General features: G+C 37.3%; 3 protein-coding genes across 6 annotated transcripts; 1 reads left to right on the forward strand and 2 right to left on the reverse strand.

Moving 5' to 3' along the window:
• Nucleotides 1-1,482: 1,482 nt before the first annotated feature.
• On the reverse strand, nt 1,483-3,372 carry LOC140742597 (hippocampus abundant transcript 1 protein). Its single transcript, XM_073073515.1, has one exon. It carries the CDS (start codon nt 3,230-3,232, stop codon nt 1,781-1,783), a length of 1,452 nt encoding a protein of 483 aa, XP_072929616.1. The 5' UTR covers nt 3,233-3,372; the 3' UTR covers nt 1,483-1,780.
• A 278-nt stretch (nt 3,373-3,650) lies between these two features.
• AP-2sigma (adaptor protein complex 2, sigma subunit) lies at nt 3,651-6,749 on the forward strand. Its single transcript, XM_073073516.1, has 4 exons — nt 3,651-3,811; nt 3,884-4,033; nt 4,779-4,952; nt 5,352-6,749. The coding sequence occupies exons 1-4, from the start codon at nt 3,809-3,811 to the stop codon at nt 5,451-5,453; spliced, it is 429 nt and encodes a 142-aa protein (XP_072929617.1). The 5' UTR covers nt 3,651-3,808; the 3' UTR covers nt 5,454-6,749.
• On the reverse strand, nt 6,678-20,669 carry LOC140742596 (putative phospholipase B-like 2). 4 transcript variants are annotated; one of them, XM_073073514.1, is made up of 14 exons: nt 17,254-17,359; nt 16,096-16,246; nt 15,546-15,674; nt 15,150-15,264; nt 14,575-14,669; nt 13,680-13,838; nt 12,651-12,771; nt 11,951-12,055; nt 11,128-11,234; nt 10,474-10,590; nt 9,471-9,630; nt 8,582-8,726; nt 7,658-7,802; nt 6,678-7,228 (listed from the first exon to the last, which is right to left on the reverse strand). In XM_073073514.1, exons 2-14 carry the CDS (start codon nt 16,233-16,235, stop codon nt 7,126-7,128), a joined length of 1,641 nt encoding a protein of 546 aa, XP_072929615.1. In that variant the 5' UTR covers nt 16,236-16,246; nt 17,254-17,359; the 3' UTR covers nt 6,678-7,125. The 4 variants fall into 4 exon arrangements, with proteins under 4 accessions (XP_072929615.1, XP_072929614.1, XP_072929613.1 ...); XM_073073513.1 differs by lacking the exon at nt 17,254-17,359 and having other exon boundaries at nt 16,096-16,461; XM_073073512.1 differs by lacking the exons at nt 6,678-7,228; nt 7,658-7,802; nt 8,582-8,726; ... (8 more) ...; nt 15,546-15,674; nt 16,096-16,246 and adding exons at nt 16,793-17,115; nt 17,521-18,052; nt 18,149-18,884; ... (1 more) ...; nt 19,697-19,795; nt 20,633-20,669.
• Between the last annotated feature and the right edge of the window lie 175 nt (nt 20,670-20,844).

A 20,844-nucleotide genomic window follows, 5' to 3' on the forward strand; every position in this document is an offset into this window, starting at 1 on the left:
CAACGATACTTATCATCGTTCATCGTCTCCCCGTTCTTCAGTTTAACTTAGGTATATTGATGTTAATCAACTTATCCCTTCTTTATGTTTGCAGGCGTGAAAAGTGAAAGGTTTTTTTTTATGTTTAGACGAATGTGATGCGCACGCAAATAATGCAAATGTATATAGATGATTTGAAAATAGTAGTTATTAATAATTCCTACATACCAACTAAGTTATTTTGTTATAAAAACGGGAATTATGTAGCTATTACAAGACGAAAAATCTAATCAGCCAGAGTGACATCAACGCATAGCCACACACTACTGGGCGTAGCTAAATGAAAATTGGAATCTACAACTTGTGTGACTAATGATTAAACTGTTGAAAACTGGAAAAGCTTCACATAAGTATAAAGGAACGGGAGGTAAAATTATTTTTACTCTGTTGCCGTAGCGTCCAATATTATACGAAATAAATTCAAGGTCACCGAATAATTACGCTAGATTTCGAATCACGCTATGTACCTAGATTAATATTGAGTACCTAGATAGATTATTTTTATACAATTTACCAACAAATTTTCATGTGTTAAAATGGTGAATAGTCTAGTATTATTTCGTTACAAAATGGAAAAATAGAAATTGGCAATGAGAATGACCGACGACCGGGCGCCTCCAAAACCAATTATAGAACATTTGAAAGATTTCCAACGCCATACCCGCAATATTTTCATTTTAACTTTACATGCGAACTTTTGACATAACCATATATTTACATTTTTTTCTCAATTGAATTATAGATATATTTTATGCATCTTTAGTTTTAATATTAATTTTTTTGAATATAATTTTATTGAAACCTACAAATTATAAGTTTTATTTATCTATAAATGCATGATTATTACTTGCATTTCCCGCTCTTATGAAAACATTATAATATGCCTACAATGTTTACCGTTATGTTTGTTTTACAGTACCTTTACTTTTGGTAGTATTTTGATTGATTATATTAGAGAAATAATATAAAGGTATTGTATATTCTACATCATTAAATTAATAACGAAGAGATCATTAAGAGAAATACAAACTTCTCACTCTAACTATAGGTATAGCTGTGTGTAACTGCAAGTAGAAGTCCTAGTGACTAATCCTTTTAGTTGTAACTACCATATTTAATGACCTCGGCAATTATTCTATCACAAGAAGAGTTAAGACTAAATATGTTTAATTTCTCTCTTACTGAATACAAAGTTAATGCTATGTCACAGAGAACTTCCAATTCCAAATATTATAATTATTTCATGACAATATGACTTATAATTGTGCATATTTACAGGCATGTTATGGTTGAGGCGAATTTTTCTATTGCTGCTTTGAAAATGCCTAATTTTCTGGCCCATTATTTACCGGGTTCCTATTCTTAATTAATGCAACGTCTGGGTAAAAAAGTGACCCTAAATAAGTATGGTTGTGTGATGTTTAGCTCATTATAAACAGAGGACTTGTACAATGATCTTAATGATTTTATTTCATAATATTATGTACATGCCCTCAACGGCCAGTTTATACAAAAACAGATATAAGTTTAAAAACATGAACAGATAGTCCATAAAGATCGGATGAAGCAGAAAATAAACACATGGTAAGTGGGAATGTAAACGGTGCAATCATAGAATTCTGGACTCACATTTTCACTGAGTTCGCTTTGGTACCTTCCTAAATGCATTCACGTGGACGGCTCGGGGCGCACGGCGATCTGGGAATCAGACGCTGGCGGCTCGGCCGGCCTTCACCGCTAGCTAGAGGGCCGCGGACTCGGGCGCCATGAGCGGCGACAGCGGGCCCGCCACGCGCCGCCCGCGCTCCAGCTCGAAGCGCAGGTCCGGGGGCGTCCGCCGCGCGCCCACCGCGCCGTCCTCCGGCAGGAACGCCGCCACCAGCAGCGCGCAGATCACTAGCAGCGCGCCCAGGACGAACGGTGGTCCCGGGATCATTCTCACGTACTTTTCCTCATCGGGACGTCCCTCGACACCCGTCATGGCATGTTCCTCGTTCAAGTCCACGTGGAATAAGTAAAAAATAACACCGAACATGGCCGGGCCGAGACCGTTACATAGACCCCGCACTCCTGTCACTATGCCTTGCACCACCCCCTGTCTGTCCGCTCGGCTGTTCACCGACACGTAGGCGCTGATCGCCGGATACGTGAGCGAGCCGAGAGCGGCCAGCACCCCCGCCGCCCACATCATCCACGTGCGGCTCCCGAAGCCGTACCACATGAGTTGCAGCATCTCAAATAGGAGTCCCACCATAATCGTATGTTTCGCTCCGAGCGACCGCATCAAGAATCCGAGAACCACTTGCACCGCAATACTGAGAACACCGACTATCGCGATAAATATTGCCACTTGCACGACGTCGAAGCCCATCACCAGCTTTAGATACACGAATATACACGAGTACTGGCCGGCTTCTGGCAAGTACGAGAGAAACACTGCCACACACAACATGAGCACCGTGCGCTCGCCTCCCACCTTCCGCAGCGCCGCGAATGGATCCGCCTGCTCCCAGCTGATGGCGGGGCCCCAGCCGCTCGGCCGCACCTTCTCGGGCAAGCTCTCCGGCACTGCGACCATAATGAAGAACACGTCCAGCACCGCGACCGCGGTGGCGGCGGCGACCACAAGTCCTTCCCCGTACAAGTTCATCAGGTAAGCGCCCAACGCGGGCGAGATCACCATGCTCGCTGCGAACGTGGCCGACACGAGCCCGTACGCTCGCGACCGCTCCGCCTCCGTCGTCACGTCGGCTACGTACGCGAACACGATTGAGAAGGTGACGGCGAACACTCCGCTGATGCTTATCATCGCGAAGAACCACCATGTGTTCGTTGTCATGAGCGGAATGGGCGCGCATGTGAAGAATACGGTCACCAGGAGGAAGAATTTACGGCCCCATACGTCTGACAGCGCGCCGATCAGCGGAGCGGACAAGAACGACAGGATACCCTTGATGCCCATGATTAGTCCGTTCATGAGAAACGTGTGATCCGGAAAAGTCGCGTTGAGCACGGATATAATCGGCATAGTTAGCAGTCCCCACGCAAAGAACTCCAAAAAGATGACGACGAGAGCGTGGAAAACTGAAGGCTCCCCGATGCCCGACATTGTCATAATCCCGTCTTTCATAACAGTTTTTCTGTTTCGTATCACCATTTCTACTTCGGTTGTAGTTGTCTTCGTGGGCGTCATTTAAGATTAGATTTGTTTTGTTTTCCTAAATAACTACTTATATTAAAGACATATTGGAATCCTAAGCACTACATTGATGAAAACTTGGTGAAACGAGCAAGTACTAGCAACGTCAAAAATCCACTGAAAATTGAAAACAATTCGATATTTGTGTTGCCAACTAATCAACTGCACAGATACATAAGTAGTATTATGTTTTACCTGTTTAAGTACTTTTATGTAATTTTAACTATTTCTATAAATAAATCCAAATGTTCATTAATTCAAACTATAGAATATTGGCATTTTCTCTGTTCACAAAAAAAGAACAATGAATATGTTCATGAAATACTGACAATACACAATGCATTAAAATCAGTATTACGTCAATGTAGTAAGTACTGTGTGATTGTGACCTTATTAAACTATTGACGTTGAGTAGGTAAATTGAATGAATGTGCCACACCACTAGGTTGTCAATGTCATTAGTGTCAATTTCTGAAATTAAAATTTATTCAATTGAAGTTGAATCAAATAGAAGGGGGCGTTATCATTAAGTTTTAATAAAATTGTGGAAAATACCCTTATTTAATCACAATGGTAAGTGTAAGGAATTACTTTATATAACTATGCTTTTGAATCTTTCCCATAATACCCCTGTATATTGCGTAGATCCGGTTCATTTTGATTCAAAACCGTGCGGGCAAGACTCGGCTGGCGAAATGGTACATGAACTTCGATGATGACGAGAAGCAAAAGCTGATCGAGGAGGTGCATGCTGTCGTTACCGTGAGAGACGCGAAACACACCAACTTCGTGGAGGTGAGTATATTCGACATTCGAAATAATAGACACCGGATTTTTGTAACTCTATCTTGACTAGCAATTTTTTCAACGCACACTTGTGTTTGTTAAGATCTGTACGTTGTGTTAAAGGATAGTGCAAGTATAATGATAATATAATTCATCTTATTATATACAGGCTGAATTTTTAAAACGGGCCTTCAGGGCCAAATCCGAAACTATAAGGATTAGCGAAAAATGCTGAGAGGAGTTAAGAGGCCGATTTTGATAAAAACTAAAACTGCATCATTAGTTTTTTAAAATATCTTTTTCCCTAGCCGGGAATCGAAGGAGTTCATTTTGAAAAAAAAACACCCTCTATATTATTCCACTATCTGATAATGAAGGTGGTAGAACCCTTTGTGGTTCGACTCCGGCGGCACCACCGCCACACCTATTTCTACCTAATAACAGCAGTGTTAGGCGCTGCTGTGTTCCGGTTTGAAGGGTGTGGTAAGGGAGACAGACTTTTCCGAGGCGTTCCAGCTTAGTCCTCAGGGGTAGCGGCGCATCTGTGGCCGACCTCGGGTAAGAGTATCTAATCCTATCTGAGGTTGATTACAGATGTCCATGGGCGGCAGTAGCCACTTACCATCAGGTGGACTGCATGCTCGTCTGCTACCCTTATATTATAAAAAAAAAAAAAAAAAAAAAAAAGTTACTAGTCACACTTAATTTAGTACTAAAAACTATGATTATGAATTTTGAAATTTATGTGTTGCAGTTCAGAAATTTCAAGATAGTGTACAGAAGATATGCAGGTCTCTACTTCTGTATCTGTGTGGACGTGAATGACAACAACCTATGCTACCTGGAGGCCATCCATAACTTTGTAGAGGTCCTCAATGAGTACTTCCACAATGTGTGCGAGCTGGACCTTGTCTTCAATTTTTATAAGGTAAAGCTTCTCTACTGTAAACATTTATGCAAATATGGTGTGCCCTGAAAAGTGGAATATAGTAGTTATAAGGTAAAAAATGTTATCTTTAACTTTATAAGGTACAACTTCAAATACATATGTGCCTGATTTTAATTGACAAAATGTATGATTGATATGATACTTTAGTTATCTTGTTAGCAGAGTCTAAAGTGTCTAAACTCTGTTTTAAAATGGTTGGACATATTACAACAGAGTAAACTTTATTGGAACCTTTCACATTAAAACAAATTTGACACGATAACATGATGTTATTATCTAGATTTAAATAAAATGTTGCAATTTAAGAAAACAAAAATAATTTAAATGGAAGTCTTTTATAAAAGGAAGTGACTAATCCTATTTTTTTCTATTTTGCAGGTATACACAGTTGTAGATGAGATGTTCCTGGCAGGTGAGATCAGGGAGACCTCACAGACCAAGGTGCTGAAGCAGCTACTCATGCTCAACTCCTTAGAGTAGATGTTTATTCCAAGTAACTGATTATGTTATTGTGTATATTTCCAACTTGGTAACCGCAAATGAGGCATCATCATATAATACTGGGGTGGTTAAACTCTGAGCTGTAGTATGTTTTGTTGTTAATTTTGTTGACTTACACCCATTTTTAATAATCAATCTATCCAATGTTTTCTCTAAGTTTGACAAGTCTAGTAGGCAGAAATGTTGATCTTTAATAATTTGATTATTAAGCTAACTTATATGCACAGATAAAGTTACAGTAAACATTCCAACCACATCTGTGGTTGCCTTCAGGTATGGTGTGTAGAGTTCTATTATATTTGTAGTGGATTACAGATGTCTATTGGCTGCAGTGCCCACTTTACACCAGTGTCCTGCAAGTTATTTAATATCTGTATTGTATAAAAATAAGTTAACACTTTGAGTAACACCAAGAATTGTTACTCATTTGCGGTAAAACTGGCTCCTTCATGAGGATTATTCAATCTCCAAATATTTAGTTAAAGTATAGGTTACTAGTTCTTTGTATAAGATAAATTGTATGTTATATAGAGTTGTAGCTATTTTCGTGAATGTTATGTTGGATCATGTCATGAGTGTATTTGCATGTACTACAGGTTGAAGGCATGGGAATTTGATACTATTTATTCAGAATTATGTAATTAGACATATATTTCTGCAGTAAGGGCTTCAAATATTATAACAATATATGTTCTAGTATGTCTGTCAAAATGTATATTTAAAGTAGTTGCTTACATATTTATCAATGTTTAATAAAACATTTAAGAAATTGCCTTATCACCATTCTTAACCTTAATTAAACCATAAACGAATAATTATTGTTACACTATTACTATATAAATTAATAAGAAAGGCAATAAAAATACTCATTCAGATTCCAATGAAAAGTTAAATTGGTGGCGTGGTTTTAACTCCTGCTTTCTCTAGTGATTCTTGCTTTATTATGGTAGTATATTGGTAAAATGTATATGATATTTATTCTATGTAAATCAGACATAGATTGTATGATTATTCAATGATGTTGTTAACATAGTGAGTTGAAATGTTAGATGTTAGTAGATTCCATAATCTCTCTCTTTACAATATAATTAAGTCCATTTTTAGTTTTTGTGTTATTTTATTACTCCCTGTATACCTGTTTAAATATATTTGGTATAAATTATACCCGCTTTCTTTATCAATGTTAAAATAAAACTAAATAAGTAAGAAAACAAGATGTATTTATTATCAAATGTAAATGTATAAAATTAGATCAATATACCTACAAAAATATGAGACCGTGTTTTATTTCAGAACATGGTAGTGACTAGACTACTATCTGTTTTGAGATTTTTAACATAAATTCGTGATTAGCGAATTAAATCTAAAAAAGTATAAGTAGTGATATTTTTTAAATAGATAAATTAAAATTGTACAATTCGTTTGCGAAATATATTTCTTAGTTTGGAGTCAGGAATTTATAATTTCTTTTTTATTCAACACTGTTGAAAATTCGTCTTCTAGTCCTATAGCTTATTTCACATTAGACACCTCACACCTAACATTATAATATAAAACAGCCTCATTTAACTAAAGAAAGATTAACTACGTATCTGTATCTGAGTATTTGATCTTCTTACGTATATACAATTATTCACTATTCCACTGTTCCCTACTCCATTCCCCATTCCCAGTTGTGGACTTCGGGAGAGAATATCCAGATATCGGGATGGCCGATGTGCGAAATATGGGGCCCCAAGTCGAACTCGCTCCACCTTATAAAAGACAAAATAAATAAAATAGGGAAATTATATGGATTTAATAATCGTGACAAACATCATGAATAAGACACTTTGAGACAACAGTGGACATATCTACATATAGTGTACTCAATGTACATCATATAGTTTTTATTGTGTTGCACCATATTTATTGTTATTTATTTCAATAAAGGAAGCTTTTCACAAGTGTCTCGCTCAGACATTAGTTAAGGAAAGAGAGGTAGATATAATTCGGACATTTTAGATTTTATTCTGTATCGAAATGAGTACATATACATTTCTGTTTTGATCTTGTACAAAATGTAATACTTATTTACTAATCCGCACTCTGCCGTGGTGAACTATGCCTAAAACCTTTTTATTGTAAGAGGAGACTTTCATTGGGACAATAACGGGTGGATGATAATAATATAGTATTCTTACGCGAATGGTGGTATCCCACGGGAGAGATTGTGCGGGGGCCCGGCGACGGTCAGGAAGCGGTAGGAGTGGCGCAGCGTGGCGCTCGTGGTCTTCGCGTCCGTGGCGCCGTGGCTGCGGTGCCCTAACGCACGGAATGGGTATGTACCTGCCGGGAAATAATATTCCAAATACATTTTAGTAGCTTTCTCTAAACCCAGTAACACGAGCTACCAACCCAGTACGGGGGCCCTTGCGCCTTGTTTTTACAATTGTAACTACTTTAATTAATGAAACATTTTTATTTTTTTATATGCGTGACTTATATCGTGAGTTGTCTATTATCACTACCTCCGGGCGCTAAACGCCGTGTATTAATGAGAGCACTTCTTTCTGCAACTCGTCAAGAGAGGACACCGCAAGAATCCCGAATTATGTGGTCTTAGTATTCTAAACATGTTGCGTATATTCAAGCATTGGAATAATCATGCATGATCTAATCTTAACATATCTCTTTGACAGTTTGTCAAACTATACTCCGATTATACGTGTTAATATATAATTTACTAGTGGTGCCCGTGGCTTCGCCCGCATTTTAAAGAAATAATATGACATACATAAAACGGCAAAATTTGTACCTGCATAGGATTGACAGTGCCATCTGTCGAAAATTGGTCTTACCAACTCCCAAACCCTCGTGGGCTCTTGGACAACAATTTTGCTAAAGATCATCACTTCATCAAATGCATAGTTTCCGATTCTATAACTACTTACGAATTAAAAATTAATTAAAAAAACCTTTTCCAAATTGGACTAAATTGTGAATCTAAACCATTCTCAAGTCCCCTTGAACACACACAACAAATTTCATCACAATCAGTCCAATCGTTTAGGAGGAGTTCAGTGACATACACGCGCACATAAGATACATATATATGTAAAGATAACCGTTAGCGGGGTTGAGGTCGTTCCGTGCGGCGATGGCGTTGCAGGCGCTGTAGGGCGGCGCGCAGGCGCAGCGCGCCAGCGGGTCGTGCTTGAAGTCGTTGTAGCGCAGCGTCAGGAACATGTCGCGGATGTTCCTTATGCCCGCCTGCAAACAAATCTCATTATGTATTTTATTACAATAGTGGTTAGCCTAAAGACAAATTTAATATTGTATTTTATTACAATAGTGGTTAGAATATGTATAAATTTAATATTATGTTTCATTAGTGGTAAGAATATTGTGTGTAAGTGTATTGTGTTATAACTTGTTTCTGACTTTGGGGTATGGGTGGAGGGTTTAATTATAATAGACGCCGTGTTTCTGATTTTATAGTGGACTACATATTAAATTGCTGCTTGTAATTTATTGTATAAGTAGATTTTTGAATTATTTTTATTGTTTTAAAAACATTACTTCCAATATAACAATTTTAGTATAATAAACGGCGCATCATGAATATTTGTCACTTAAATGCAGAGATAACTTGTTATTTATGTCTGGCACACTATTAATTGTCCCGCCTAGCGAGGTCAAGGAAAACATAGCGAGGAAATGTGCACACCTGAAAGATCTAAAAAAAGTTCAATTATTGTCTGAATTTATCATAATTATTTATTCTTTATTTTTCTTGAAAAGGTATGTGACATCTACAAGTATGCATTTAGCCAGCGCGGTAGACTACGCGCTACGGCCTAATCTTTCTCTTTTAGAGAGGACACGCGTGCCCAGAATAAGAATAGAAAAAGTTTGACGACGACCTACCACGTGACCATTTCCACATAGTTTAATACTGAATCATAATACTGAATAATATCATAGAGCAGTTAACATAGTCCCCCCTTGTTTCACCTGTCTCTTCTGGAAGATCTTAGCGCGCGGGTTGGTATCGTATCCGAACCAGTCGCCGAAGGTGGCGATCCGCTCGTTACCACCGCTCAGGTTGAACACGGCGGGGAACCGCGCGATATTGTACGACGGGAAGTAGCTGGTGCGCTGGAGATCCTCGGTTCTGTTGGCGAAATGTGGTATAGTTCTTGTTGTTGAAGATCAGGGGTGAATAGAAATGGCCAGTTTATATTCACACCTGATCGTCCTCTATATATTATATAAGCGCGGGTAATTTAAAGTTGTTATTTTAGATTTTTTAAATTAAATTATCTACTAATTTCTCATAAACATTTTAGAACAGTTCATATGATGGTAAACCGGCTTTACAATGGTGGGTGTTCCGATGAACTATTTGACCTGGTGCGTACGTCACCATTCCTCCATCGCACCACTCGCCGAAGGATGAAGTTCCATCCACACCAACTGGACTCGTGGCGGTCCTCCACGGTTCGGTTTGCACGGACGTTCTTGCCGCGGACGTGTCAGATGGAATGAGCTTCCTCCTGAGGTATTCCCGGAGCGCTATGGTATGGGGCTCTTCAAAAAAGGTGCAAAAAGAGCTCACATACAAAGCCGGCGATGCATTGGCGACTCCTCTGGTGTTGCAAATGTCCATAGGCGGCGTTGACTACTTTCCATCAGGTAGCATGTCTGTCTAATCGTTAGGTTAGTATAAAAAAAAATAAAAAAAAACGTAATCTGTAATAAATTCCAAACAGTATAAATTCTATTGAGGTTAGCGATAGATACGTTACTACACCTGAAGTTTAAGTCGAAATATTGCCTGTAAAGGTCTTTCTTACCACATAACGCTACTATTTAACCTACTTCGAAAAGAAGGAGGTTGTATGTTCGGCTGTATGTATTTTAACCGACTTTTTCTATTTACGATGGTGCCGTGTTAATTGAACCCTGAAGGGTTGAACCTTCGTGAAGCATACAAGGAGGATGTAACACATCTTACAAGTCAGCCGCCTCCGTGTACCCTGGCAGCTGTTCCACCACCCACAGCAGGCCAGGCTGCACTGACCCTGGGTTCTTGGCGGTGCGCGCTTCGAACTTATTGTAATCCACTATGTACCTGATAAACACAAATCAAATCAAAAATTTTTGTTATACAAAATAGGTTCTTTACAGAACACTTTTCGAATGTACACAATACAACTACCGCCACTTCACAAGGTGTTTCGTTATGGAGAAGAAGCGGCGAAAGAAACTCCATAACACACATCTTTTAAAAAAAAACACATTTTTACAATATCAAATATAACCTCACATATAATGCAACACAAATCATGATGATAATGCTGACGACCCTCGAAAGATGAGGTGATGCCGTCATGATATCGGTCTGACACCAAAAGTTTCTGGAATCATTCGCCAATTATAACATATTAGGCGATGATCAATTTGGAATAAAATGTGAAGCCTTTAAATAATGCTTTTTTACGACTCATTTATTTTGTACGATTGTGTAGATAGAAAGTAAAGCAATATTTGATAATAGGAAAAATATATAGAGGAAGGGTTATAAATTTGAACAAGAATTTAAAACAAAATAATTAGAAGTGGTCAATATGTAACAATCGACCTGGAGTAAAAATCCCAAATAGCTCACCACTGGTTGTTGTAGGTGCCGCTGTTGTGTTTGCGGAAGATCTCCACCCACTCCTGGCCTGACCTCGCCAGCCGGTTGGCCACCATGGCCCGCGCATACTCCAATATCTGTATTTTTTAATCCAAATGTCAATTCCATTAACTATTTATAAGGATACACACTTTTTCTACCTAAAATCTCTTTTGAATTTTACCAGCGATTATGATAATGAGGCTCGTATGATAATGACCTCACCGGGATACCATTGATATATCGCCAAGGACCATTTTCCAAAAAAAAAAGTATGGAAGTATTTGACAGGTGTCTCCACTGGCGATGAATTGAAGACCTTGTCAATGCAATATTTTATATGCCCTGGCTTGTGACATGTGACAATATTTGTTGATATAAACGGAGCCTAATGCTGAATTGTTTTAATATCACTTGTCTACTAGAGGAGCGTTCTAAGATAAAACTCCCAATTCAATAGGAGGTGACGGTGAAGTAGAATTTAAATAATACAGTGCATTGCAATGAAAGCCTAGTGGTTAAGAAACTCGGCCTCTCGATCGAAGGGTCCGAGGCACGCACCTCCGATTTTTCAAAATTATGTGCGTATTAGAAATTAATTATCACTTGCTTACACGGTGAAGGAAAACATCGTGAGGAAACCTGCATAACGGAGAGATTTATAAAAAAAAAATATCAAAGGTATGTGAAGTCTGCCAATACGCACTTGGCCAGCGCGGTGGACTATGGTCTAATCGTTCTAATTATGAGAGGAGACCCGTGCCCAGCAGTGGGACAGTAACGGGTTGATAATGATGAGCGGAGTGCAACTGACCTGCCCCTGCGGCTTGATGAACTGGTAGAGCGTGCGGTTGCTGTTGCCGATGGTGGTCTCCGCGGCCACCAGCCCCGACGATATTATATAGAAGTCGTCTGTGGACTGCAAGACGTCACTTCATGTATAGTCCGCGTAAAACTGCTAGTCCGCTCTGAATATAGAAATGAATCGCGTCGCCATAGCAAATTGTATGACCACACCTACTCACAACAACTTCAGAGCGGACTAGCAGTTTGGCGCGTCTATTCGTATATGTGGCGAGTGGCAAAAGAAAAACTTTATTTTCTTCATTTAAAGAGGAATGAAATAAATGTATGAAAATAGTATGCATGTGTGTTTCTCTAAGTTGTCATGATAAACGTATTACTTAAAATATATAACTAGTTTCTTAAATGCTACCTTGATATTAAGAATCTGTTTAAAGCTGACAAAACACGGATTAACCATGGAAGTATTGGAAAATAACTTATATTTACAAGAAAAATATATAATTATATCTAGAAGTGGCTAATTAATTACGATATCAAGGGTATTCAAATATTCAAGTATAAGTATTAAAATAAAATTTAAATATTGATATAATGGTAATAAATATCATAATATACTTAGGACTAAATCATTATTATAATCAACCTTACAGTTTTACAAACAAATTCAGAAGTAAGACATATAAATGTTATATAATATTACAACTAACTTGTACAAAAGCTGGATACGAGGTGAACGACATCTTGCGGCCGGGAATCATTTCATTACTTTGTAGCGACACCTTATAGTTCAGAACATACATCTTCTGAAAACGAAGCATGGACTGATAACTGGAAAAGGTAACATACATTTCTTTTTAAATTAATTATGTCCATTGCTAGTACAGTGGTTCCCAAAGATCTTTTGGTCAGCTCCTACTATGAACACCTCGTATATGTGTGTTCAGTTTTACGAAGGAAATAAGAAATAAGTGCGGTGGTGTCCTACCACTCAAATTTCAATGCTTTCCACTATCAAATCATTTTTTTATTCAAAATAAGTCCTTTCCAGAGCACTTTTTGAATATCAATACAACTACCACCACTTTACAAGGTGTTTCGTTATGGAGGTGTTTTGTTATCTCAGCAAGAAATTCCTAACTAATATAATAGCTTGTTTGTTTGTTAGCTACCTTCACGCCTTAACTGCATTACCGAGAAATACACACGTTGTCAGGGATTCAGAAAGGACATAGGGTCACCTTTTATCACAAAAAAGTACTGTTCCTTAGGTATAGATAAAAAACTGAATGCCAGCGAAGCCGCGGGTAAAAGGCAGTAAGGTAATATAAGGAAGAGCGAAGCCACTCTGGCTCTAATCATTGTTTGTTGAATAACCCATTTTGTAGACCGCAATAAATATATTTTTGATTTTTAACAGACTTCAAAAACGGAGGTTTATCGATCTTATATATGTATTTTTATGTTTGTTCGGGTTCGTCGTTTATGAATCTATTTTGATTTTTTTTGTTGGAAAGAAGATATTTGGATTTGGAAATCAGGATCTGATGACGGCAGACCAGAAAAATCGAGGGGAACTTTCAAATACGCTCATATTGGACACGCTATTCACGCCGTTATCCAACGAAATATATTTAGCGCCGACTTGAGAAACGTGTACTGAAGTAACATTTATAACAATTATTTTTTACTTTGTAGTGACAGTCGGTTGTATTTTTTGTTAAAATTTTGATAATTACCTGTTCCAAGTAACCTGCGAGGTGTACAAGTTAGAGAGGTCTGGTAGCAGCTTGACGAGCCCGCTGCAGCGTTCGCCGAACAGCAGCCCGTCCGGCACCTCCGGCGGCATCGACACCGCCATCGCCAGGTCGTCCAGGTCGCCCAGCATGTTGATCCAGCTGCATCCACAATGTTATAATAACATCTGTAGTTGTACATGTGTAAACACGACAGTCCTTGACTTCACATAGTTCTTTGGAGCAGAATATTCAGAAAATATTACAAATAATTTAAAGGTGGTAGAACCTTTTGTGGTTCGACTCCGGCGGCACCACCGCGACACCTATTTCTGCCTCATAACAGCAGTGTTAAGCGCTGATGTGTTCTGTATTGAAGGGTGTGATAAAGGAGACACATTATTTCGAGGCGTTCCAGCTTAATCCTCAGGGGTAGCGGCGCATCTGTGGCTGACCTCAGGTAGGAATATCGAATTCTATCTGGGGTTGATTACAGATCTATCCATGGACGGCAGCAGGCACTTAACACCAGGTGAACTGCATGTTCGTCTGCCACTCCTATATTATAAAAATATTCACAGCAGATAGTTGTCACAGTTTTATGTTGGAAAAGGATTTTTTTACTTCACCACCACTTTAATACATGTTACATTGTATTTGCAATTTATTTTATACCTATAATTTATTATGTCATAGATATTTTCGGGATTGTATTTGGACTTGCATATCATAACGAGTTCAATTCAGTATTTTTTAGTAAATATGAAGTTTTAATAAAATATGAAAGTAATTTATATGTCGACAAATTCTTTTTTTCACAAAAGGCACCAAGTAATCGAAAGTACTAGAGCTCTAATGTTAATGATTTCTTCAATAAAAAAGGAAATTAAATTCTTACATAATGTCACGAACAGTTAGCCACTGATACGCGTCGGTAGTAGCGTGGTTGTATCCAACAGCCAGCCCCTCTATCTGGATGTAATACAGCTTTATCTAGAATATGAATGAAACACATCTTAATGAAATATATCAAACAAATTGAGATAGGAAATAATGGCAATAATCACCAGGAATTGATCATACAATGAGCATAGATTTTTGTCTTAAATCCCCATTGCCATACTGGTTACAAAGGTTTTTTTTTTATAATAGGAGTAGCAGACGAGTATGCAGACATCTGTAACCTATCCAAGATAGGATTAGATATTCCTACTGGAGGTCGGCCACTTCTACCCCAGTAGACTAAGCTGGAACGCCTCGGAAAAGTATGACTCCCTTACCATATCCTTCAAATCAGATCACAGCAGCGCTTAACACTGCTGTTATGAGGCAGAAATAGGTGTGGTGCCGGAGTCGAACCACAAAGTATTTTACCACCTTCAAAAGGTAAGGGTAGAACAGATTTACTCATGTAAAGTGAAACAAATACTTGCTATGAGTAAAAAAATTGTAGAGAGCCTTACATTTCCTTACCTGATACCAGTATGGGTCTATAGGGTTCTCACGGATCATGGTGGCAATGTAGTCTTCATTTGTGTCCACAAACTCCTCAATGAGCCCACATATCTCCGTCTTATTATAGCAGTACCTGTAAGATATCATTAGTCTATTATATGATTCATTAATTGTGGTAAATTCATTATTTAATTTTTTTTTATTTCAAGTGTTTTGCATTCTTGAAGTTTAATATGTGAGGATAATAGTGCAATTAAAAAATAGACCAACAATTTGTAATTTTATTAAAATGATGGATGAGTTGTGAATTAATTTTGTAATAATCATAATTTTTATTAAAGTTATAAAATTCTACGATGACCATTATAAAAAAAGAACAAATCATTATACTACAAATTGGAAAACAAAACAGACCCTTTAAGCATGTTCTGCCAGTGCATCCAGATGAGGTCCCGAGTGAGGAAGCCCTCCAGGTAACCCGCTGCGTATGCTTGCTGCTCATCACTGGAGTCTGCTGAGGTGTGCACCTCCAAGTATGCCCAACTATGGGTAATAATAATTTACATTTAATATGGCTGTCAGGAAAATCATACATTGCCTTGCCTGAGTATATTGTGAAATTTCATAGAGTTTCTGTACTTCAGAAGGTATATAAAACCCCAGTAGAGAATTTCTAAGTTTTAGTATAGAATTTTTTATACAGGGATACAGAAAAAACAGTGTAGCATGGGCTAAAAAATTCAATATGGTAAAGCATGCTTGCAGTTGTTGAATTGAGTAGAGTTGCAGAGAGTAATTATTCTTTTTTATATCCAATTTCTAAGCACAAGCCCAGTAATAGATTAGTTCGTATGATAATACATCAAACATTTAGCACGTTAGCACAATCTTAAACATCAAAATCAGTGTTGATGTGACTAATTTCATTACTATTTATAGATTATAGTGTTCGAATGTAACTTACCCGGTCTTATTGATCTCGTTGCTATAAGTGGCCTTAGCGACGTGCAGCCTAGGTATATCCGCTTGGTGGTCGGTGGTATAGCCCACCGCCTTACCGCACTCCCAAGTCACATACCCGTATTTACATTCCGAGAGTACCATTGAGCACAACACTAACAAAATACATTTTGAATTTAATACCATACTTTTATATCTCATTTCTAATGCATTAGCTTCAATTTATAGGTTTAGGAATCGGTTTAATAATTTCCTTTACGATAATAAGTTATCAGTATGTCCAGAGTAGATAACATTCAGTCGGAAACAAAATATAAATAATTATAATTTGTAAACAATAACAGCTTTTTGTTTTGATTAAAATTATGTCAATGTCAATATAACATTTAAGGCAAATGACGTTACCTTAATATATAAACTTCTCCTACAACGGAACGGTATCTCTAGCGACAACACTAGTGACCTCTAATGGGGAGTATTTATGAATATTTGAATTAAGTCAGCCAAAGCGAGATAAAAATAATCCTATGGAAATGGCAAAATTTCTTGTAGTCTGCGCCAAACTGCTAGTCCGCTCTGAAGTTGTTGCACGCAGGTTTACTTAGCATATACTCCGTAAGGTAAGGGCACACTAACGCAGTTATGTACCCGTGGGCAAAATACAAAACTGTTCCATGAACTGCGCGATTAACAAAAATACATAAAACATAATGACATTATTTATTACACTAGAATTTGTCTTACATTCAAATATCAAATAATTATATTTCTATATCACATGACGCTGGCATATTTTTATCAAGTAACTGATAGCTTCATGCCACTTTCTCCACATCGGTAACCGATTTCTCGCATCAAGTATGGCGTCTTCTCATGCGCAGGTGCATGTAGCCACTCGTGGATATTGACGGGCACTGTGGCGTAACCTTGCTTCTCTAGAATGTCTAAAACGAGCCTAAACGTGCCTCGTAGTCGGTTGCTGTTCATTGAAAAACAGCCTTGATTGAAGTTCATAACGCATATTCTATAAAAAAAAGAAAATAAAATAACATTAAAAAAAACGTAAGAAATATTTCAAGTATGCAGCTATATGAATTTATAAGGTATCCGGCTCGAAGGACCAGACTTTCTATTTTACTAAAGAACAGAAGAACAAACATACACAAGTGATCCTTCCGGTATGTTCAGGTTTTCTATTGGTATTTTTGTATTGGAGCTTAATTTAGGTAGCTTCACTGGATAGCTATTTTTCAGAGACACTAGATTATCTGAAAAAAAAAAAAATATATTTTTGTAAGGTGTGTACCTTACCACACGTTGAACTTATTCACTTATTGTATAACATCATGCATAAATTAAGATCGACACTATTATTAATTAGTTCATTCTTTTACTATAAAAGAAAGGAATAAAAATAATATTATCTGACCTACGACAATTCCTGTAGGCAATACCACATTTCTCACAACATACTCTGCGCTTCCCAGTCCTCGGACTATATATTCCTCAACCTGCGCTGTTAACGCATTTATTGGGTACACTGCCTTCGCCTTCTCCAACACTTCAGGAGGTAATTTATACTCGTCACTGTGGAATGTCTTCACAGCTTGGTACAAAGTCAACAATTGAATATAATCCAAGTTGTTCTTCCCTGAGAGGTAGTCGTCAAGGAATTCATTCGAAAACACTTTCTTCAGTAAAATATCTTCATAATAGCCTAATGAGGCTAGTTCCAAGCAAACTTTTGTCCAAGGTAATGCTGCGCTGGTTCCTTTCAAGACGGGATTCAATGAGATTTGTCTACGGATTTCACTCCACTGCTCTGCCTCTGGTGTGAAGTTATTATTGGAGAGGCAGTTGATGAAGCCGAAGAGAATGTTGGTTCGAGCATTCGATAGTGTGGACGGATTTGAAGCCGCAAGCTGACAGAGGTACTCTACCAGACCTAGATGAGTGTGTGCCTGAAATAATTGAAATATTGATTAGCACATAAAATGTTGTAACTTCGTTAGATTGGATACGAATCAACCAAACATAATAATGTGGATTCTACTTACAATCCTGGATAGCACCCTGGCGACAAGCAAACCCTTTTCGAATTCCACGTCTTTTTGCACAATGTACTGTGCAATGGCATCCATTAATTGTTGATGATAAAATTCTGGATGTTTCTCCAGCACTCGACCTTTTATCCTCGCTGCCGTCCTCAGTATCGCATCGTACGACAACTGACCTATGTTTTGCGTCAAAATATCACAGCAAATATGGAGTAACTGGACCCTCGTTGGATACACTTCTTCTGTGCAATTAATTTGACACAGAGACCAAATTATTGACTTTGCGGTTTGTGCATCAATTGCTTGATCGTGCAGAAGCAGACCCGTGACCACATTATTGATACATCGGTCTGGGAGATCGTGCAAACAACAGTAAGCCAGCATATCCCTTAACAGTGGCAAGTCTTCATGATCCAATTCAAGAGGGAGATGGATTTGGAACGCCAAAGGCAGAGCTAGTTTGAGAGCATCAACTAGATGGTTTTTTCCATCAAATTGTCCTAATAGAAAGTCCAAAAACATAATCTGTCGAGTGTTTATCATATTAATATTCGATCTTATCAATTGAAGCATTGTCTGGACTATTAAAGAGTCGACGGGAACTTGTAGGTATGATAGAACTTTGGTTGCTTCGATCGCTTCATTAACATCTAGTGATCGCGCCTGTTTCTTAAAGTTTTGTAGAAGCACCCCAAATGCTGGATCTTTTATTAGCTTTTCAGGTCCTTGTTCATGCCTGAAAGATATACCACAAAATTGGATTGAGTTATTAATTAGTTGATACAAAAAAAATCCATTATTTACATCTCCAGATAGTAGTAGCCAGCTTTATTTAAACTATATTTTTTTATACTCACTATTTAGCAACTTAGTACAAGATATACATACTTGCAGGTCTTCTGCAGCTCGAAAAGCACCCTTAGTGCTTGTAGCATGTGTCTATGTGTCATGAGAGGCAAGTGTGTCTGCACAGTAGCCAGCACTTCAGCAGTACTGGGAGCACTTTTAAGGCTAGTCATGATGGCATCTGGTGACCTTGTTCTGGTAACTTCTGATACTGAAAAATTATAATATATAAAGAGTGTTATATAAAGAAGATATCTTTTAATCATTGACAGAATTCTCCTTAACAGTTGTGAAACCATAACTCCTACTTTGATTAGGTTAAAATAATGGTAAAAAGAAAGAAGATACTTCGAAACAAGTGATTTCACAATACTGAGAGATGGCACTACAAGTTGTGAATGTTTTCAGCAATGTAAAATATCCTATATCAAGTTGCTCATTTCCAAGGCACAATTTATTAGCCTGGTGCATGATCTCTTCTTGCCATGGACTATTTTGCAATATACCTTGGATGTAACCTCATAAGCATTATCATTATAAACAGCTTATGTTTCTTTCATAGATACTAATATCTTGGTAAAACTATTGATGTTACAAATACCATTGTGCAGCAGAGACCACAAACGTAAAGTAATCTGCTGCATTCTTAGTTGTGGATATTTAATCAATGAGATTATGAAGTAAATGATAAATAATATTTACTGCTAGATGATAAGCTGGTAGATCTGAGATGCGAGGTGCTGAGAGACGTGCTGCGGAGCACATTCCTCCACACACTCTTTAGTAGCAATGTCATTATATCTGGAAACAGGTATTATGTAGCTATTAAGAAAATTAATATGAAATGTATTCATCATGTTTAAATTTTTGGCCCTTCAAATATCGGGCCATTTGAAATTACATAGTTAAAATTTTCTATGATCAGCTTCAGGTAGAAACTGTGTTCTATATAGAGTTTGTAGTTACAAATATCCATGGGCAGCAATGGTCACTAATCATCAGGTGGACTGCATGGTTGATTATTATCTCAGTCTTCTATAAAGATATTTGTTCTATGATGATGAGTGGTTTACTAAAATAATGTTACACTTACGCCACTTCATAATTTTACAACTTTTACAATTATTCATAACTACTTACTGTTTTTCTATGTATATCATATATTGTTTTAAATTTATTAGTGAGTTTTGAATTTGATACCCAAATGATTATCATGGGTAACAAGGCGGCCGCACTCATATTATACTGACATTAATGTACATAACAAATTTATTTTTGTTTATTTGTCTAAACCTTAGACAAATTTCCATACTGTTATTATAAATATTCAGTTTTAGGTTATATTCTAAATTTATCACAATGTATGATTAATATTATTATGTAAGTAAACACTGAATACTATTTAATGTAACTATATTTAAAGCTTACTTTCCAAGAGTTCCAAATAAAACCCCGTTGTTATATTATCACAAATACTACTGTCTTATTTTTTATTATGTACAATTTTGTTCTCCAATACACATTTTAGTAAAACACGTATTTAGTGAGGGAATAGCGCTTATACGAAGTAATAATGACAATGTATTGAAATATTCTATAAATATAAGTAAAAAATCAAAATAAATTTAAATGTCGCACCATTTGTTCAATTTGACAATTACTTTTCATTTCTTCAATGTTGCCAGCTAGCCTGGCCAGCCTATTTGTTTAAAAATAAATATTGTCTTTCTTCAGCGTCAGCTTCATAAATTATTTTTTGTAAATTAACATTATTAATGAAATCATATATTATAAGTTATTGATTGTAATGTAATGGATGACATGATTCAATATTAGGTGTAATGTATCTT

This window comes from Epargyreus clarus, unplaced genomic scaffold (genome assembly GCF_041222505.1).
Source record: "Epargyreus clarus isolate Ecla_fem2 unplaced genomic scaffold, WU_Ecla_fem_2.2 ptg000006l, whole genome shotgun sequence".
NCBI lineage: Eukaryota > Metazoa > Arthropoda > Insecta > Lepidoptera > Hesperiidae > Epargyreus > Epargyreus clarus.